The following is a 12,216-nucleotide window of genomic DNA, read 5'->3' as shown; positions in this document are numbered from 1 at the left end:
TACCATGGTAACGTTACAGAGATAATTCCATGATATAGTTATTGTACCATGGTAGTTTTTATATATAAGTATAAGTATAAACCTAATGTGAGGTTTGTTCACTTAAAATGAGAATAAATACACTTCTATTTTTAAGTGACTAAAATCGCTTTGATCTGTGACTTGCTAGTCTTCCTGACTGTGGTTCTCGGAATCAGCACTCGATTAACTGGCCTCTCCGAACAGGAAGTGACAGAATACACGTGTGGAAAGGAGCATAGCTTGTGGGAAATTACTGTTTTGTTTGCAGACATAGAAATTGCCACTTGTGCGTCGGGTTTGTTAAAGTGTAAACTAGTTTTTAAACATCCTCCAGCCGATCTTTATCCACGCTGATTACAGTAAATGGCGGAGTGTGTAAATGACAGTGATGCTGAGAGCCCGATAAATTACGGAGATTATGTAGTGCTGAAGAGAGGAGATGTCTTCAAATCAGTGCAGGTCGAAAATAAAAAGTGAGTTGAACAACTTATTAAATGTGATCTTTCTTATAAGTTTAGTCTCGCATTCAATGGTTTAAGTTTTTTTGTTTTTTTTTTGTATACAGTGGAATCTAAAATCTCAAATCACATTGAAAATCGGTGAAATTCACCGGGATTTATGTGCAAGTTTAAATTTTGAAACCTTTAAATCATAGAAACATTAATATATGCAAATAATTAGTCATGTATTGCATTCTGCACTATTTCTGTCATTAATCTGAAAAAGGTAGACATGACATACTACATTTCACTCCTGTTAAAGTCACCATGAAATCAAAATGGACAATTCTTGTTGTTGTTTTTTTTAATGGAGTATTGTAGTATTTATTATAAATGATTTACACATCATTATTTTTTTTAATTTATGTGCCTTCATAACCTAAACAAAATAACTTCCCCTCGTCTTTACTGATGCGAGGCCGGGACAACCTGTCACTCACATGAGATCGACCAATAGTAAACCACAACCGTCCAATCAATTCCCCATGGACAAAATCAAGTCCCGCCCTACATTTTTTCTTGTTCGAGAAGCCATTTCACAACGTGGAAGAAAAGACTATCGCAACTTCCGTTTCACGTGGACTTTAAGTGCTTGTCCTCACCTCACTTGCTTTGATTTGATATTCTGTGTATTGTGTGTTTTAGGAAAGTAATCTTTGAGAAGCAGTGGTTCTTCTTGGACAATGCAGTTGGGCAGTTGTATGGGACCATGTTTGAAATCGAAGCCGGCGGTTCACTCAAACCCAAGGCAGTAAAACGTGCAGGAGACTCTTTAGGTAATGATATTACGGATTTGTGTTATTTGTTTATTTTCTCGCAGACGAGATAAGATTGTTTCACCTTTTTTCTGCTGTCATAGATTCTAAGGAAGCAGGCCAGGATAACAGACATATAGTGGATGATGGCAGATCTCAAAAACTGACCAGAGATGATATTGAAACACTGAAAGAGCAAGGGTTAAAGGGGCAGGTATGTACCCGACTAAAGCGCTACGTTCACACTGTCAGTTCTTGGGATTGACAACCGCATTTACTTACAGGTGTAAGTCTCGAAATGTCCCGTTCAAATAGTAACTTACAGTAGCGTCTCGAAAACTGCAATTTCTCTTAACAGTAATCATAGAGACAGTGACCAAAGTAATATCAAAGATGGCGACGTCCATAAAACTGAAAAGTCTTATCACTTTTGACATGACAAAAGCCACGAGTTCCGTCAAATCATCATTAACCAACAGCAGCTTTTATATCTGGGTGGAGAGCGGAGCATTTAAATGTGCCGTATTAAAGGGATAGTTCACCAAAAAAAAGGAAATTATCCTATGATTTACTCACCCTCAATCCATGCTAAGTGTATATGACTTTCTTCTTTCAGCCAAACAAAATCGGAGTTATATTAAAAAATATCTTGGCTCTTCCAAGCTTCATAATGGGAGTGAATGGTACAATTTTTTTTGAAGCCCAAAAAAATGCATCCATCCATCATAAAAGTAATCCATACGGCTCCAGGGGGTTAATAAAGGCCTTCTGAAGCAAAGCCGTGCATTTTTGTAAGAAAAATATCCATATTTATAACTTTATAAACTATAATAACTGGCTTCCAGTAACGGCCGTACACAAATCTGGTTCCGGTCAAAGAGTGACCTCTAATCTGACGCATGACGTATCGACTAACACGGAAGCGCAGAGGATAGAGCAAAACAAAACACCGTTCACGAATTAGTCTAAAGCCAGAATTTTTAAAGAGAAATGTCAGAGGAGCTTGAGTTTGTTGCCCAGCCCTATTTGTTTGAACAATGAGTGGCATCTACTCATACCTGAGCTTTACGCTACACCTTCATCCTACGTCATATATGGGGTCAGAGGTCACCCTTCCACCGGAACTCAACTCTCTCGTGAACGTGCGGACGACCATTACCAGAAGATAGTGATTACCTTTTATAAAGTTATAATTATGGATATTTTTCTTACAAAAACACATCGCTTCGCTTCAGAAGGCCTTTATTAACCCCCTGAAGCCATATGGATTACTTTTATGATGGATGGATGCACTCTTTGGGCTTCAAAAACAATGGCACATTCACTTCCATTATAAAGCTTGGAAGAGCCAGGATATTTTTTAATATAACTCAGATTGTGTTCAGCTGAAAGAAGATATACACCTAGGATGGCTTGAGGGGGAGTAAATTATGGGATAGTTCACCCAAAAATGAAAACTATCTCTTTAAGGACTCAAATACAGGACTGACAACCGTATTCTGTTGCTGTGTGAATGTGGCCAAGTTTTTGGTTACAAAGACATTTTTTTCTCACATGTCCTTTCATGTGCTTTTAAGGAGATTGTTCAGCAGCTCATAGACAACAGTACAACATTCAAGGACAAAACTGAATTTGCTCAAGCGAAATACATCAAGAAGAAAAAGAAAAAGTGAGTTCAAGCAGTTGATAAACATTTTTATTTCATATTTTATCAATCATTGAGAAAATGAAACTGTTAACAAGTACTTTGCCTTTTTGCATACAGGTATGAGAGTGACATAACAGTCCTGAAACCCTCCACTCGACTCCTTGCCATGATGTACCACGGCAGAGAACCAGGAAAAATATGGTATGTGATCTAGGAAAACTAGTTCACTCAAAAATGAAAACTCTTCATTTACTCACCCTCATGTCATTTTCAAACACACAAGTTACCCTACTTGCACACTTTATTATTTTAAGTAGTCTTTTGTTTAGGTATACTTTATATATACACTAATACAGGTATTGTCAACTGAACCCATTTGACCTAAACACCTTTATTTGAAGATTTTATGTTAATATTTTACTTATTTAATAACACATCCACATGGTCACAGTTCTTCAGTGTTGTTTTATTATTATTTACATACTATTATGTATTAATAGTATGTATTAATATTTTGAATGTTTTTATTTTTTATTTTGTTTTTGTTTAATTTTAGTAATTTTATTATGTGCTTTTGTCATTTTAATTAGTTTTTTTTTAGTGCTGTCAAATCGATTAATCGCAACTAACAAGTTTATATATGTGTGTGTGTATATATATAAATGATAAATATGTATATGTGTGTGTGTGTGTATGTATATATATATATATATATATATATAATGTGTATATATAATATATATATATAAGGCAAGGCAACTTTTCTGTTTCTATTTTTTATATTTGTTTTATTTTATTTCCATTTTATTTCAATTAATTGAAACAATTTGTAATAGTTTCAGTTAATGGTAACAATGCAGCGGTTCTCTGATGTTGGTTAATAGTCATGTGACATGCAAGTAAACAGAAAAAATATGTAATCTGTTTTTACTAAGTGTTTTATTTTGATTGTTTGTTTTACATTTTTATGATTTAATTAATTATTAGCTTGAACCCCAGTTTCAGAAACCCTGTACTAGTACATGTCAGAATTTTAATCTTTTACAAGCATTTATAGTGTATTGTAGCTAATATTTTTTTGCACTCTTTTAGTCACCTGCGGTACGACACATTGGCTCAGATATTGACTCTGGGTAACATCCACGCTGGCAGTAAAATCATTGTTTTTGAGACCTGTGCTGGTCTTGTGTTGGGCTCAGTGATGGAGAGAATGGGAGGTAATCACACTTTACTTTTCACTGTTTTATCTTCATACAATATTAATTACAAACGGTATATTGAAAAATCTATATCAGTTGACCACTATTACACCATGCTGATGATCTGAATGTTTCCTTTCTCAGGTTTCGGCTCAGTGATTCAGATGTATCCCGGAGGAGGGCCAACGAGAGCTGGCATGGAGAGCTTCGGCTTTCCGTCACACTTCCACGAGACGCTGCATGAGTTCCCTTTATGCAAAGTTAACGCTCTGCTGGCAGGAACCCTGGATTTGTCAGAGAAGGACACAGATTCGCAGGCTAATGGCAGCAGGATCGCTGAATCTGACTCCTCTCAGGAAACCTCAGGTGTGTCTGAGGAGAAGAACTCAGAACCTCAGAGTATGGAGGTCAGCGTCGACCCGCAAGAAGAAATGAAGAGAGCAGAGAGAGAAAAACTGCGAGAACAGAGGGTAAGAGTTTCATTTCTATGACTTTTGCATTCATGTATCATGTCTTGTTTGGGTGTTTCTGCAACTACTGTTATGTACCAGGGCTTAATTAAAAAAAAAAAAAAGGTTAAATAAAACTATAACTTAAATCTGTCTCTTTATATTAAAAAAGATAATTTAAACAAAAAAAAAAAAAAAAAAACTAAATAAACACCACTGTTTTAAAAATGTACTGTATTTGGTCTATGACCAAAACTTACCATTTTAAAATGTGAATATAATTTAAATAATTATACATATTAATTATTACTTAGAAATAACCACAAACTATTTAAAATGTGCTGTATTTGGTCCATTTTTGAATAATTTAAAATAATAGATTTAAGTGTATGTGTGTATAAAACTTAACCAAAAAGCTAATCAATGTTTTGCCCTCAGTAAATTGTGTTTTCAAAAGTCTAGTTGGTTACCAAGGAGACAAAAGTTTAAATGAAGAGCAGCTTGAGGTGAAATCTGTGAAATGAGATGTGTGAAGAAAAAAAAAAAAGTTGAGCACATTTATCTAGTCAGGGTGGTAAAAGTGTCTTAAGAGTTTTTCTAAAATTTCACACTTAATTTAATTCATCTTTATAGGCTCAAGAGAAAAAGTTGAAGATGGAGGAGAAGAGGAAGAAGTTGGCCTCAGCTGCTGCTCTGTTGGAGGGAAGAAATGCAGATGGGTATGTTTTTGTATAGTTAAAGGTTAAAAAAATAATTGCACCTTTTGTTATATACCTAAAATATTATTTTTAACTCTATTGTCCAGCCCTAAATACATTTAAAACCAATAAACATTGTATATCTCCTGGTAGTTCTTAACATGAATAAGTGCACATTTTGTGTATGATTTAAAATGGGAAAACATGTAGCTGATTGAATGTTTTTTTTAGGTTGGTGATTGCTAGTCGGTTCCACCCCTGTCCCGTGTTAATGGGTCTGCTGAAGTTCGTAGCACCATCACGACCGTTCGTAGTGTACTGCCAGTACAGAGAGGTAAAGTGATTGATTTGACAAATGTGTTAAAGAAGCAGGCTCACCCAAAAATGTCAAGCTCTCCAAAGGCCTAAAAAAATATTATCATGGAATACCATCGCTTTAAAAAGATTTGCATGTTCACTTTGAGTCAAGTGTTTTCATAACTGCTTTCAGCAATATTTACTGTCTGATCTCTTTTGGACAGCCTCTGATTGAGTGCTACACAAAGCTCAGGGAACAGGGAGGAGCAATCAGTCTCAGATTAACAGATTCCTGGCTCAGGCATTACCAGGTAATTCTTCACTTCATCCCATACAGAGAATAGTCAGAAATATGTGATTTATAATATTAGTTTTACTGCAGTTTTTACACAGTTGGTTTTGCTCTAATGCCAGGCTTTGATTTATTAATATTTTTATTTACACTACCATTCAAAAGTTTGGGTTCATTTATTATTTATTTATTTTTTAGAAATAAATTAATACTTGTATTCATCAAGGATGAATTAAATTGATCACAAATGACTGATACAAAAAAAAATATATATATATATATATATATATATTTCAAATAAATGTTGTTCTTTTGAACTTTATCTTAGTCCTGAATACAAAGTATGGTTTCCACAAAACAGTATTAAGTTGCACAGATGTTTTTAACAAATGTTATTAGAATGATTTCTGAAGGATCATGTGACACTGAAGACCAGAGTAATTATGCTTAAAATTCAGCTTTGCATCACAGAAATAAATTACATTTTAAAGTATATATTTAAAATTAAAATATCTTTACTGTATTTTTGACTTGAAAAAGACTTCAGAATTTCAAAAACATATATAAAAAAATCTTACAAACCCCAAATTTTTGAATGGTATTGTACATCTATCAAGTTCCTTATACATTTTATGTATTTATTGAATTCTCTGTGTTATCCCAAAATTGACATTTCAATGGTTATGTATACCATGGTTTATAAACCTTTTTGTTGCATTTCCAGCAAAAACTGCTATACAATTACTATTATATAAGACTCATGCTGTGAAATAAGATTTTAGTCATACCACCCACCCTTAGAAGGGCTTTGATGACTTATTTACTTCTGTATCATTGTTCCAGGTGTTGCCCAACCGGACTCATCCAGTGCTGCTCATGAGTGGAGGTGGAGGGTATCTGCTGTCCGGAACCACGGTCGCTACAGACGCTGCCAAAGCTCGAAATCAGCACAAATCAGAGGAGCCTGCCGCCAAGAGGCTGAAACTGGATGAGATTAGTTCATCATGTGACAGCTCTGCCAAGGCAATTAGTGTAGTTTAACTTATTTATGTGAGAAGAAACCAAATCAGTGTTGACTCACACATTTAGGCAGCGCTTTATTCTCTGTATGGTTGCACGACTTTATTATTCAAAGTCTGTTATCTTTTGTTTGTTTGGTTTTTTTTTTGCCAAGATTTGCATTTAAGAGCTACGGAATGTTCCTATCATTGTTATTTATTTTTTTAGCAACATGTGGGGGAAGTAAAAGATGCATTTTTTTTTTCTTCTCCATCCTCTACACTTGGCAAATAACCAAATTTTGCCTACAAAACAAAGCTTAGTCAATCATTGCTGAAGTAAACTGTATATTTATCGGTTTTTAATAATGTTCAAAAGGCTTCCAGCATCAAAACACAAATAACTGCATCCATCAGCTTTGGTCCCATAGTTACACGTTTTATTAAATGCAAACAATGCAGGGGTTCTGTTGAAGGCCATAAAGAACAACAGCAATTTTTAAACACACACCGCGTCTTTCACGTAGCATGCTCTTAAATGCAGTCAATAGTACATGGGCATTTTGTTTTTGTTATTTTAGATTATGTAATAAAGAGAAATAATTCACATGACATTATCGAGCTAGTTTTGCTTTTTATAGACTTTGCCTTGTTTCTCAGACTCTCACATTAAACGTACACTGACTTACACCAATAACAAAAGTCTAATGCAGTTGTAATGCGGGTACAACATATAATAATGCATTCATCTAAAACAGCCCAAGTGAGCACACATAAAGCTGATGGAAAGTCAAATCAGGCAGCAAAGGAAGATGATGTCTCAGCTGGTCCTTGGAATGGATAAGTTGTCTCTTTCATCTGTTGATCCACAGAGGCCAGTTTCTCAAGTTCACTTAACTGATGAAAGAAAAGAACAGGAATTAAATGCAGTGCTTATTTTGTTTCATAACTCTTAAGTGTTACTTAAAAACCATTGCCTTAATCAGTCCCCAAGGTTTTTTGTGTTTGCAATCATTTTGTGTTTGCAGTCTGCCAGAAAGTTTGTCTTTCATTCATAAAGAAACATTCATTGCTCTAGTCCAGGGGTGTCCAAACTCAACACACCTGCATGGAAGTTTCTAGTATGCCCAATAAGACCTTGATTTGCTGGTTCAGGCGTTTAATTGGGTTTGGCGCTAAATTCTGCAGGACAGTGGCCCTCCAGGAGCAGGATTGGACACCCCTGGTCTAGTCAATGAATTATCCTATTTCCACAGTCCAAGTAGGAAAGTTAAAGGAAAGTGCCTTTAGTTATACAATATCCCTGTCATAATGAGGAATGATGCTCTTAGCATGCTCTGTCTCTGAGCATAAGGAGTCTAGCTATCGACACCCTCAAGTAAAAGTAATGTTACTGCATAGTTTGCGGACATATCAGATAACTCAAATGTCCTTGTAATAGGAGAACATTTGACACAAGTAGTCACCGGAGATACATTCTTGCTAGGAGGTAATTACCATTTTTTGGTGCAGTTGGCGTTGCATGTAATAAAAACTGAGAAAAGGTTTAGAGTCTACCCACGTCCTCTCTTAGTCACTCAACTTGCCCATGTCGAAGTCTTGCAAGCAGAGATACACAAACTACTTCAAGCAGAAAATCTGGCCTTGTTTTTCAAGAGCTCCATGAAGGAACTCTTGATTGCATTAATGTCTTTGCTTAAAGTGCATCCCTGTCTAGTCATAAATGTCTCAGGTCAGTCCATGTTTTTTATTCCCGTTTTTTACTATGAATGTAGGCTTTAGGGCTCAATAGGGCCTATTGTTAAACTGGGGTGGTGTAACCTAGTGCATTGGTTCCCAAACCAATACCCAAATGTTCCCTACCAATACATGTTTTGGATGTCTCTTTTATCTGACACACCCATTCCAGGACTTGGTGTCTCTACAAGCAAATTGAATCAAAGTAGGAATGTGTACATGGTCCGAAAAAGAAAATATCACTTGTCACTGGGGCAGCAACTTTAAAGGGTCAACTTTGTACTTTTATCTACTCCTAAAAGGTGCATCCATAAAATGGTTCCATGATGGGAATCCCTAAAAGTTCTATATATGAAGCACCTTACAGAACCCTTTAAGGTTCTATATAGAACGTTTTGTTCTAAGAGTGTACTGTGAACCTTTTCTGGGGTAAATAAGGTACGAAGATGTCCCTTTGAGGGTACTGTCCCACTAACATGCTGTTGTACCCATAAAGGTACAATTTATGCACTTTTTTCCTAAGAGCGTATACTGTTAAGGGGCCTTTAGAAAGTGTTGGGAACCACTGGCCTAGCGGTTAAAGGTCATGGGGTTTCAAACCCAACAACTGGTAATCCATAAACTATCAACCTTGAGCAAGACATGTAACCTCTGGTAACTCTCGGGGTGCAATCCTGGTAATAAATGCAATGTCTCTTGGATGAAACTGCCATACTATACCTCCTCTGGTGTGAAAAGCTTCTGTTTGGACACACCATTTTCCTCCGCAGGTGATTCCTCCTGCAGGCCCCTTTTGTACCGGAGGGTCTCTGCAAGCTCTTCTAGTTTGCGGTTGGGGTGCTGGTCAGTACTTTCACCCAGCTTGTGGCTTCTTTTGTACCAGGCTGGATGGTAGTATCCTCTGTAAATCCATGGGGAGCGTTTTTCATAGACATCACCTTTGTTAAGTAGACGTTCCTCTAACTCATTCTTCTTCTTTGTTAGGTACCTCAACGCAGCCTCCCTGTCCTGCTTCTCCTCTGCCGAACTCTGGTGTCCTTTCTTCAGCTCATTTTCATCAAGCTCATGGTCCTCATACCGCTTTTCCAGGGGTGTTTCCTCATAATCCTCTTCAGAGTCCCGTTTGTGGTGCTTCTTATGGTGGTATCTATGAGTAGGTTTCCAGTATCGTTTTGCAATATCTTCGTCTACCTCCTCAGATTCCTCAGACCTTTTTTCCTGAGAGTTCATGTCCTCAGATTGTTCGTTCAGCAAATCCTCATTTTGTTTGTGGTGCCTGTCATCCCCATGGCTCCTTTTGTGGGTGTAGCTTGGGAAGTCTTCTTGACTTCTGTCATAGTCTGGTTCTTCCAAACCCTCATTCTCACTGCGTTTGTGGTGTTTTTTCTTATGGTGGTATCTATGCGATGGCTTCCAGATCCGCTTTTCTCTCTCCTCACTCTCCTCATCCTCTTCTTCTCCATCCCCATAGTTTCTTTTGTGGGTATAGCTTGGGAAGTCTTCTTGACTTCTGTCATAGTCTGGTTCTTCGAGACCCTCATTCTCACTGCGTTTGTGGTGTTTTTTCTTATGGTGGTATCTATGCGATGGCTTCCAGATCCGCTTTTCTCTCTCCTCACTCTCCTCGTCCTCTTCTTCTCCATCCCCGTAGTTTCTTTTGTGGGTGTAACTTGGGAAGTCTTCTTGGCTTCTATCATAGTCTGGTTCTTCGCGTTTCTCTCTGCTGGCCAGAAGATGACTCTTTTTATACTTGTATAGAGGGAATTCCTCCTGGCTGCGCTCCTCATCGGGGTTATCACGCTTGTAAAGGACGGAAAAATGTCTTTTCTGAGGAAATTCCTCTTGGCTTCTCTCATCATCATAATCTTCTCTTTTATTCTTGTTGCCTCTTTTATAGAAACTTGGGAAATCTTCCTGGCTTCGTTCGTCATTTAGTTCCTCGCGTTTTTCTTTTATTCTTCTCTTCATGAAACTAGGGAACTCTTCCTGGCTCCGTTCATTATCCAGTTCCTCGCGTTTTTCTTTGATTCTTCTTTTCATAAAACTTGGGAATTCTTCCTGACTTCGTTCATCATCCATTTCCTCACGCCTGTCTTTGATTCTTCTTTTCATGAAATTTGGGAACTCTTCCTGGCTCCGTTCGTCATCCAGCTCTTCACGTTTGTCAGCTTTGAGAAGATCCTCAATGAGTTCCTCCTCCTTGATTTTAGACTCTTCTCTTGGTTTTTTCATCTCCCCTTGAGCCAGTTGTAAAACATCTTTCTCATTTTTCTCAACTGTGGAATGACCTGATCCTGAATTCAAGGAGAGATAAAAATGGGCACAAAACACACATGCAAATGACTCTCAGCTCATTTTCGCTCCACTGCTTATGCATTGCACAAATACATCCAATTATTAGTCCACAGTCTTAGAATGAAACCACTGACCCATAACTGTCTCCTCCACCAGACATGATGTACCGAGATTAGAAATTGACAATAATGTAGTCTGACTGTTTTCACATATATATGTCCGATTTATATTTTTAACTAATGTATAAGATCACTCTGCAAACAGTGTTATGCTAGAATAATCTTTCATAAGAAGTCACCTTTGAGTTCATCCACTAATAAATCAATGTTATTTTACCACAAGAACGCATTGAAGCAACACAATACAAGTAACAACATACCTGGTGTAAGGATGTTTTTGCATTCTGGATGCACTGGATTATCATCAGTCTTATAGAGCACCTTTGAAAGGATCTGAACTAAACACTGGGTAAGCTGAAATGAAAGTGTGTACATGATTAAAACAAGTAGAAAAATGAATGCATTGGTTTTTTTTTTTGTTTGTTTTTTTTTTCTCAAACAGACGCTACAGCATACCTGATCCTCTCTTCGGCTGTCCTGCTCAACTGGTATGGACTCTCCATCTGGGATAGTAGAAGCCTTGTATTATATTTTGTGCAAATCGTAATGCAAAATGTTTTTAAGCTCAATCATATAGATATCACCAATTATCCATACGTTTTACATGTGCAAAACCCGAAAATTACCATCGTGATGTACTATTTGTTCTGCAGCAAAACTGTCGTGGCGCTGACCGTGGTGCTGAAATGATTTATGGAATGATTCCTTGTGAATGAGAAATTTCACTTACCCGCAGCGAGGAAAACAACCAAGCAGACCAAAGCCGCAAACTTCATGATGCGCACAGATGTTTTCTGCTGTTAATCTTATCCCGAAAGGTTGTTGTCTTCTTTTGCAGACTCGAGCGGCAGAGAGAAGCTCCGTTCCGCGTGCTGCAGCTCGGAGTGCGCGCTGCGTCTGTTTTGAGCGCGCGGTGGGACACAGGGTCTGAGCTCGTGAGTTCGTAGTTGCTTACGTCACGCTTAATGTGAAACCTTAATGAGACCCCCACCACCCCCACTTAAATGACATTTTCTAATCTTCCACTCCAGCACATGTATAGTACAGGAGTCGACTGTCATATTGGTGCATTTAAAGATATATACTAATTTATATTCATTATTTCTGTGTCATTTATCACTTTACAGTCCAGGAGTTTTTAAGTTATATTAAGCAGGAGATCGGGGCAAGTTGTCACACGGGCTTTCAGGTTTTGAGTCAAAAGTCCA

At 37.3% G+C, this 12,216-nt stretch overlaps 2 protein-coding genes across 2 annotated transcripts; one reads left to right on the top strand and one right to left on the bottom strand.

Annotated features, from left to right (window-relative positions):
* The first annotated feature begins 169 nt into the window (after nt 1-169).
* Nucleotides 170-7,469, top strand: trmt6 (tRNA methyltransferase 6 non-catalytic subunit). Its single transcript, XM_051875492.1, has 11 exons — nt 170-494; nt 1,167-1,297; nt 1,381-1,490; nt 2,854-2,945; nt 3,042-3,125; nt 4,017-4,141; nt 4,268-4,593; nt 5,206-5,291; nt 5,502-5,604; nt 5,792-5,878; nt 6,703-7,469. Exons 1-11 carry the CDS (start codon nt 385-387, stop codon nt 6,898-6,900), a joined length of 1,452 nt encoding a protein of 483 aa, XP_051731452.1. The 5' UTR covers nt 170-384; the 3' UTR covers nt 6,901-7,469.
* On the bottom strand, nt 7,276-11,920 carry chgb (chromogranin B). The gene is made up of 5 exons (XM_051875491.1): nt 11,739-11,920; nt 11,465-11,511; nt 11,269-11,362; nt 9,315-10,888; nt 7,276-7,754 (listed from the first exon to the last, which is right to left on the bottom strand). Exons 1-5 carry the CDS (start codon nt 11,782-11,784, stop codon nt 7,653-7,655), a joined length of 1,863 nt encoding a protein of 620 aa, XP_051731451.1. The 5' UTR covers nt 11,785-11,920; the 3' UTR covers nt 7,276-7,652.
* Between the last annotated feature and the right edge of the window lie 296 nt (nt 11,921-12,216).

The sequence above is a fragment of the Ctenopharyngodon idella genome, chromosome 20, assembly GCF_019924925.1.
Source record: "Ctenopharyngodon idella isolate HZGC_01 chromosome 20, HZGC01, whole genome shotgun sequence".
NCBI classification, from domain to species: domain Eukaryota; kingdom Metazoa; phylum Chordata; class Actinopteri; order Cypriniformes; family Xenocyprididae; genus Ctenopharyngodon; species Ctenopharyngodon idella.
The sequence above is the reverse complement of the archived record's forward strand: the minus strand, read 5'-3'. Positions and strand labels throughout refer to the sequence as shown.

Bases quoted from the DNA above. Each gene is read 5' to 3' on its own strand.
- trmt6 (XM_051875492.1), top strand. From the start codon at position 385: ATGGCGGAGTGTGTAAATGACAGTGATGCTGAGAGCCCGATAAATTAC. The intron at 2,946-3,041 runs GTGAGTTCAAGC...TTTTGCATACAG, and splicing joins ATCAAGAAGAAAAAGAAAAA to GTATGAGAGTGACATAACAG. The intron at 4,142-4,267 runs GTAATCACACTT...TTCCTTTCTCAG, and splicing joins AGTGATGGAGAGAATGGGAG to GTTTCGGCTCAGTGATTCAG.
- chgb (XM_051875491.1), bottom strand. From the start codon at position 11,784: ATGAAGTTTGCGGCTTTGGTCTGCTTGGTTGTTTTCCTCGCTGCGG. The intron at 11,363-11,464 runs GTATGCTGTAGC...CTTTCATTTCAG, and splicing joins ACAGCCGAAGAGAGGATCAG to CTTACCCAGTGTTTAGTTCA. The intron at 10,889-11,268 runs GTATGTTGTTAC...CCTTGAATTCAG, and splicing joins CAAAAACATCCTTACACCAG to GATCAGGTCATTCCACAGTT.